At 41.3% G+C, this 8,573-nt stretch overlaps 1 protein-coding gene across 1 annotated transcript; it reads right to left on the bottom strand.

Annotated features, from left to right (window-relative positions):
• Window positions 1-1,372: 1,372 nt before the first annotated feature.
• CFAP97D2 (CFAP97 domain containing 2) lies at window positions 1,373-8,288 on the bottom strand. Its single transcript, XM_065740774.1, is given in 4 exon segments — window positions 1,373-1,441; window positions 3,222-3,444; window positions 5,339-5,403; window positions 8,196-8,288. Coding segments are annotated over 4 exon segments (450 nt in total).
• Between the last annotated feature and the right edge of the window lie 285 nt (window positions 8,289-8,573).

The following is an 8,573-nucleotide window of genomic DNA, read 5'->3' as shown; positions in this document are numbered from 1 at the left end:
GCTCAAGGTGGTGCAGGGGGTGAGTAAAGGCAGAGTGATGCCAGCTCTCTGTCTGCTGGGCAGTGCTGCCCACCACTGCTTCCCTCTGGTTTTCAAGGAAATCTGGGAGCCTGTGAGTTGGCAGGCTCAAAGCCAGAGAGTTCAGTCATGGAAAGTTAAAGACTGTTAATTTTCTATTTCTGGGAAAGCCTGCTAATACCACATATAGCTGTTTTGTGTTGGTTTTTGCTGTTGCTTTTAAACTTATTTCCATTACTAATGAAAATAAGAAGTGATTATAGTCTGACAGTGTACAGCACTTAAAATCTAAAACTAAATAAAATCTGAAAAGCACTCGAGGGTCATGATATCATTGAATCACAGAATGACCTGAGTTGGAAGAGGCCTCTAGGGATTATTCAGTCTAACTCCTGGCTCTACACAGCACCACCCAAAATCCAAACCCTAGGTCAGGGCTGTGCCCAGTGCCCTGGCAGCCCGTTTCATGCTCACCACCCTCTCGTGCAGGACCTTTCCCTAACCCCCACTCGACCTTCCCCTGACAGTTCCATGCCATTCTCTTGGATACTGTCGCTGTCATGAGAGAGCGGAGCTCAGCGCTGCCCCTCTGCTCCCTGTGGGAGCTGCAGCACACTGCTGGCTCACATTCACAGAATTAATACACTTGTCCCCCAGTCACAGATGAAACCATTATCACAGAATCATAGAATGGTTTGGATTGAATAGGACCTCAAAGCTCATCTGGTTTCAACCCCCCTGCTGTGGGCAGAGTCACCAACCACTAGACCAAGCTGCCCAGAGCCACATCCAGCCTTGCCTTGAATGCCTCCAAGGATGGGGCATCTATAACCTCTCTGGGCAACCCATTCCAGTGTGTCACCACTCTCTGAGTGAAAAATTTCCTCCAAAGATCCAACATAAATGTCCCATCTTAGTTTAGAGTAATTTTCCCTTGTTCTATCACCATCACTAACCATTAAGGAAAACTGACCCTAAAATGGAACCCTGTGAAATCCCACTAGTGAGTGGCCACCAGCCTAATGTGACCTCATTTTCTGCAACATGTCAGCCAGCCGTGAGGCCCTCTGAGCCCAACCTTTCAGCCAGTTGCGAGCCCATTCCATTATGTTTTTGTCTGCTGGACATTTTGGAAGAGACTATATAAATCCAAAAGCACAGCAAAATGCTGTCTGCGTGCACTTCCCATCCAGAAATAAACGGGAAGGAAAAACAGAAGCTCAGGATTACCTTTTGGCTCTGCAATATACACCGCCCACAAGGATATCTTGCAATTTTGGCCATGTATTTTTCAGCCCGTTGCCAATCCTCATGCCATCTCTGAACTCGATACTGAGGCTTGGAGTTTGTAACTCTATCCAGCACGGCATGGTTCTCTAGGTTCACTCTTTGCAGCTTCTGCTTTCATTTGTCTCTGTTTAAACTAGAAAGGAAAAACATATAAACAGAATCAAACTTCTCAACAGTTACTCATGTTCCCACGCCTAGGAAGCCAGAATATGAAACATCTGTCAATCCTCTGTCATTGGAACATTTGCCTAATTCTTTTATACCTCTCCTACAGGGACTTTCTCCTCTGTGATCTGCATTAACCAACATTTACAACCCAATCCTTTTATCCTCCTTAAAAGGACAGGTTTTGTTCATGGCCTTCCAAACAGAGCCCTGCCTATGTGGAGATTTGGTACATTTTACAGGAGGAAAAACTGCGGGCTTAATCTTTTATCTTGAATTAGTGCCAGCCCTACAGCCTGGAAATTGCTTTATTGCTGTAATGTAGGTGAGGACATGACTGGTGTCTGAGTTGCTTAATAATCTGTTTCAGTTGCTTTGGTTTATGCCTTTATTTTGTTTACAAACCTGATGAACTGAGATGGGAAATACAAAGATAATCAAGATAAGCATATTACTGCAAACTCCTTGGAAGATTTCTGCGACTTCTTAGGCTGACATTTCCCACTGCCACCAGAAAAGGAAGGATTTGCTCTTTTCTTTTCTCTCCCTGCTCCTTTCCCCACTGCTGTCAGCTGTGTGGTCTTCTCTATCCCTGGAATTCATCAGAGCCTTTGCAGAAAGTGGCAGAAAAGGTTTGTTTGTTTTTGTCAGGATAGTTTGGTTAGATTTCTGCTGCTTTCTCAAGTTTTGTCAAGTAGTGGGGAGATCTGATAAAAGCCAGAGTTGATCTAGTGTAAGTTTGCCACTTGAATTCTGTAAGGAGGGACCGGGAAGAAGGAAGATGCTCTTCTCCTTCCATAACTTTTGGAATCATACCTTTAGCAGCACAGTTTACTGATGCTTGTTGATGCTTGTGCTGGTCTGGGTATTAGTCACTAGTGACAAGAGGATGATGTCCAAGGCATGATGTGGATTTGCATGATGTGGACATGACAAACTCATTTCAGATCATGCCTGTCTTCCCAAGGCGCTGTTCTAATGTTGGGATATTCTTGAGCATTGAGTGCAGTGAGTTGTATCTAAGTCAGCAGCACCTGAGCTGCATTTTGCTGTCTGGAAATACTTTAGGGCCTGATGAGCACTCAGTCTGTGATGAAGCAGTCTGCAAATGAATCACCAGAGATAACAACTACCACCTAAGCTATATAAACTATACTCTGTTGTACAACTTGGATTTTACCTTCACTTCAGGAGCCTGTCCCTGCTGCTGACTAGTTTACTGCACACTTCTACTGACGTGAATTTCCTCATGAATCAAAAGTATGTGAGGTGGCTCTCTGTGGTGATTAATCTTCCATGTATACTTTGTTTAGTCTCTTTTGAGGAGTAAATTATATCTTGGGTTCTGCATGCTTCCTGTTCCTGTTTTTTTAAATATTTTTTTATTTTAATTCTTTTTTTCCCCTCTGTTTTTATTTCAGCTCATCTGTAAGCTTTGGATCTTCCTCTTTCCAGTGATGTCTGTAGGAACAACTGGCAAAGTCAGAAGCAATGACTCACTTAGCAGTAAAACAACAGCTTTGCTGAGGCAGAATAGGTTTGCCTCACTTAGTTCCCTGAAAGTAGGGCAATGTTCTCTTTCTCCTCTTATATATATATATATATATATATATATATATATATTTGCATTTCCTTACATTAAGCTGAGAAACTAATTTAAAGGCATTGGATTTTGTGTGGCAGGGCAAGCAGATGGCTTGCTGAATTGCTGATTATACCTAAGGCTGTCTTTTAAAATGTGTCCTCACAAGGCAGGTTGTCTTATCTACACTTGTCACTGGGAAGGTAACTTGATCATTAGAAAGAAATAGTGCTGCTGATGTTTTTCCTTCATAGTCATTTTTGTTGTCCATTTGTCCTTTTGTTCTCTTGATGCAGGACACGTTCTCCAGCAGCAAATGGTTGTGTATTCTGATGACTGAAAGTCAATCTTCCTTCAACTTTGTGTACAGAAGGAATACAGAAATACCTCTGGTTTTACAAGACCACAGCAAACAGCAGTGATGTATTGTGTGTACTTAACAGTGTTCACCCCATCACCTTTACACAGAGCGTGACAGACAGTGCTTAGATCAAACTTTGTGCTAGCGTTGAGAGAACCTTTCTTTCACCATTGCATAGGTAACCCCCTGAGTGCAAACACTTTGCAGTGCTGTGAATTTGACCCTAAACTTCCTCCCTGTAGTCGCAGTAAATGCATTTCATAAGTATAAGCAGAATTTCTGTAAATATTTGTCGATGTATATTCTGAGATATCTTTATTCTTTGTGCCTATAGCAGTGTCCACAGATTCTCATCAAAACCTGGGAATGTGATGAACATTGTACAGACAATTGATGGGACTTATCTAGGCTCCTCTGAAGTCAATGTGCATCCTTCTGTTTGCTTTGGTGGGCTTTGGATCAAACTGTAGTTGAATTAAATGATGTTCAGATTCAGCCCAGTTGCAGCCCATTTTTGTCCTGGAAGGGCTGCAGGCTAATGAAGGAAGAGAAGCAACCACTGGGTGTTAGGAACAAATGGAAGGAGCTGTATGAGGCAGTACAAGCTAGTTTCATTAGAAGGATTTCCTTGATTAGCCTTTCTCACTTTAGTTTTAAAATGGACACTGTTAATAATTTCAATTATGCCTGTAATGAACTATAATGGGTAAAATAACTTAGTGTCAAAAGTGAGAGTTGGAAGTTAATGCATCTACTACACCCACCTTGTTTGCTAGGGTTTGTAACCAAAGCAGGTACTATAAGTGTACCTAAATTCTTACGTGTTAAGTAATCCCTTCAGACTCTGAATTAACCTGGACAGAATGACTGTAAAGAAGAGGACTGGTTACTGGAAGATTGCATCATTCGGAGGTGGTTTCTTTCTTTCTGGACCACACTGGTTAGAAGTAGGATGAGAAGGAGATCAGGACCATTGTCTCACTTCCAGGTCAAAGGAACTAGTTGAGGAGTAGTAGGTTCCTGCTCTGTTCAGTTTACTTTTGTTAATGTATAGTGAGTTTACATTTACATGCAGTTCTCCATTTTCAGAGGAATTTGAACAGTGCTATCTTTACAGCAATAGAAAAACGTAACAACAGCAATTGAATCCACATCCTAATTTAGCGTGTGATTTTATGCACAGGGAAAAAATGAATTGTTTTGATAGTGAAATGATTTTAGAGTGCCTGGGGATTATTATGTCACATGGTGTGATGATAAACAATTTTAAGGAAATTAATTCTGAAGTCCTTATATGGGCAGCGCTCCCACTGCCTGAGGGGCACCGTGTTATAAATTGAGTCTTTAAAAGGGTTTAGCTAGTCATCTTTTTTTACTGTGCTTTTTAAAATTATTTTCTTTAAACTGTTATTTCCTTTTCACAAGCAGCTAATTAGGTAACAACTTATTTTCCACTCTCATCTTTTAATAAAAATTCACCTCTTGGGAGCAGTAAGATTTTGAAGGATAATTGCCAGTCAAGGCTACCCTTTGTTATTTCTCGTGCTTTGAATCTGTTAACATCCTATTATTCAGTTCATTGCTCCATGTGCGTCTTGATGATTGTGTTATTCCTGTTACATGAAAAGAACTTGTGATTTTTTTTCCATGATTATGCAGAAGTACCTTTTAAAAGGATACTTGAATGCTTTAGTGCTTGTCAATCTGAAGCAGTTTGATTAAATCAGTAATCAAAAAGTTAAAATAATGTACAGCTGGGAGTGTGCCACCCACGGTTCCTGATAGTTGTGTCACAGCAGTCACTGGAAGGGAGAACACGAAATTTTTGGCCATCTGGTAGTCTCTTTGTTTCCCATGACAGGAGATGATGAAGGTAAGCCTGGTAGTGAAACACCCAATACAACACCTTCAGCTTCCCTCACTTCAGATAAAGGTGGCTGTGTGCTGCACGGGCACTTGTGTCCACTAAGGGTTTTGCTGCCTGGATCTGCAACAGAAAAGGAATGTTTATCCCCTTTTGTTGGAAATACCCTTGCATATCATTACAGGAAATCTTTTAATTGTCATGTTCTGTTCTGCTAGCCAGCACTAACCCTACTAAACATATGATTCATTATATCAGCAAAGCCAGACTTGCTCAGAAGAGTAGTGGGAAATTAAAATGTTAAAGGCGGCTGTTCCAAGTCTGCTGGTGCAGTCAGGTTCCAGTGGTGGTGATGTTAGGATAAAGGAGACTCTAAGAGAAGGCAGGCAGTTTTCAGTACAGAATCACAAAAGGGACCTCTGGAGATCACCTAGTCCACCCCCCTGCTAAAAGCAGGTTCCCTACAGTAGGTTACACAGGAAGGAGTCCAGGTTGGTCTTGAGTATCTTCAGAAAAAGAGACTCCATAGTCCTTCTCTGAGCAGCCTGTTCTGGTGCTCTGTCACCCTCAAAGGAAAGAAGTTTTTCCTTGTGTTTGTGTGGAACTTCCTGTGTTCCAGTTTGTGCCCTTTGCCCCTTGTCTTGTCTCTGGGCACCACCTAAAAGAGCCTGTCCCCATCTACTTGACACCTACCCTCAAGATATTTATATGCATTGATAAGATTCCCTGTTAGCTTTCTCTTCCCCAGGCTGAACAGCCCCAGGTGTCTCAGTCTTTCCTCATACAGGAGGTGCTCAAGGCCCCTCACTATCTTTGTGGCCCTCCACTGGACTCTCTCCAGCAGTTCCCTGTCTTTCTTGAACTGAAGAGCCCAGAGCCCAGACATAGTACCCCAGATGTGGACTCACCATGAATAATGGTATAATTCCTCACCAGCAGGAATAAATAAATAAATAAATAAATATTACATTACATTACATTACATTATCTGTAGCTAGTGTAAGAAAGCCCCAGGTTTCCTGAGCTGTGCCAGGTTTTCCAGAGGGATGCAAATTCAGGATGTTGCCAGGAAGCAGCACATAGCACTAAAAGCAACTCGTGCTGAAATTATTCCCAGGCATCTTCTTATTAGCATTTTAAAAAGACCATTAAAAACAAATTCTGGATCTAATTATTTTAATGGAGTTAAAACAATAGCAGTACCTGGGGAGGAGCAATAAAGTTTGAGTCTTCTTGAGCTGAAGAAACCACATGGAATAAATGGTGTCAATGGGGATTGGAGTGAGAGGATTTAGAGAGATCTCTGGCTGGATTTCTGCAGGGATGGCAGCAATACCATGATTTTTGTCATGAGATGCCTGTGATAAACAAGGTGGATAATTTACAGAATTGATCGGGACTGTGCACTGCAGTTTCCAACTTTGTCCAAAAACTTCTCAACTTCTTGTGAAAACATTCAGCTGCTTGCTTGTGGCAGTTGTCTCTAAGAAAGTGGATCTGCAGAGAAGCAGGTAACCTGTTTGTGCTGGGTGGTGGAACTGAACTAGGCAAGTCTCTGAGAGTTGAGGTGGTTCTGTTTTCTGGCCCTGCTATCTCCTCTGTTTCTTTAGGCACTCTGAGTTACTACTCTACTGAAATATCTAAAAATATAATTTTAAGAAATGCACCTTGTAAAAGGAGGTTGTTATTCAACAGGCTGAAGAGTAGAATGTGATAATTATGCAAGATGTGATTTTAATGTACAGATACACTGTTTGTTTCAACCTCTGAAAGCAAGAAGTGATTTTAGAAACAAGATTTCTTCGGAATTCATATCAGCATAATTTTACTTTCTGTGAAAGTGATATGATTATTTTCTTTTCTATCCATTGACATGATGCAACTTCAGGGCAGCCAGATGGGACCTGCGGTGTCCCCAGCATGGCAGGGGGTACCTGGAAAACATACTCATTGGCCAGTCCCACTGGGCACTGCTTGCTTCAGATGAGAACCCCACAGCAAAGAACACAACCCTGCACTTGGTAGGCCACACTGTGCCCAACATTAGAGTGACTTGCTTTCCTTGAAGAAAAAATTCAGAAATGATCACTTGTGTTTACTCCAAGAGCAGTTGAGTCATGGGAAATGTTTTGTTCTCTATAAATACATTTCTTTGCTATATAGCATTGCGATATCTAACCTCTATTCTTGGCCTCTGAATGCCCCTGTGTGTACATGCAGTGCTCTGTGCGCCAAACAAAGGAGAGATCTGTAAGCATGATGGCTGCAGGGAGCATTTCAGCTGCACTCCAACCAGTGCCTCGGATTAAAAGAGCCACTGTTTGAGCGGCCTTACGGACGTCCTAGCAAGCCTCTCAAGGTTAATTTACCCAGAAGGAAATGTAATTATTTATTTCAATATTGTCAATTTGATTAGGAAAATATCTCAAATTCAGTTCTCTACCTCATCTTTAACTTTTTTCCACCTGCAAGTCAAATTATGGGAACAATGCAAGGAAGGAAGGAAGGAAGATATTTTTATACAGTTAATGAAACAGACCCCGTCTGGAAATAATGAAGAACTACTTCTTCATATTAAAGCTAATTATATTGTGATACAATCTTCCTAAGGTAGCAATACAGTTGAATCATCACTGATTGTATTCACTGCTTATGTATTTTCAAAAGGAAGCAGTACTGTGTTATGGAGCGGATGACTGACAGTCTTTTTCACTTCTGGTGAACATCATCCTGACAATTTTAGATGGACACAAAAGCATACCTATATTTGTAGGACATTCTCTAAACACGTCTCTTGTAACTTACTGCTGGCTGTTAGCTTCCGTAACAGTACTAAGAATGAGCTGAGCTGAAGCTTTTAGGTAAGCTTATTCTTTCATGAAGGCTTTTGTTCTTTATCAAACAATTGTGCCTGCCCTTTTCCTGTGCTCTTTGTACATTGCTTTGTCCGATTTTAACTGAAGATATTTACTGCTACAAGGTAAAATTGTCTGGTAGGCTCAGTGCATTTTACACAAAGTAAAGCATCTCCGAGCCTGGGCTTAGGGAAAAACATAAAAATAAAGAAAAGAAAAAAAAAAAAAAAAGCATGAGTAATATCTGCCTGAGCCTTCCTAAAGCAAAGCCCTGGAGACTTGTGGTATGTTTGTAGCCAGTCACGTGAAGGTTGTCATGGTATTCTGCTAAGAAAAAGAGTGAATAGCTGGTGGTAGCATTTCAAACAATACATTTTACGACTAGCAAACAAGAACTGAACCTTGCAGCAAAGCATTCCAAAGAGTATTTTATTCATA

Source organism: Cyrtonyx montezumae, unplaced genomic scaffold (assembly GCF_038088225.1).
Source record: "Cyrtonyx montezumae isolate F1298 unplaced genomic scaffold, pur_monq_1.0 scaffold_3, whole genome shotgun sequence".
Lineage (NCBI taxonomy): Eukaryota > Metazoa > Chordata > Aves > Galliformes > Odontophoridae > Cyrtonyx > Cyrtonyx montezumae.
This window is presented reverse-complemented; position numbering and strand designations above follow the sequence as displayed.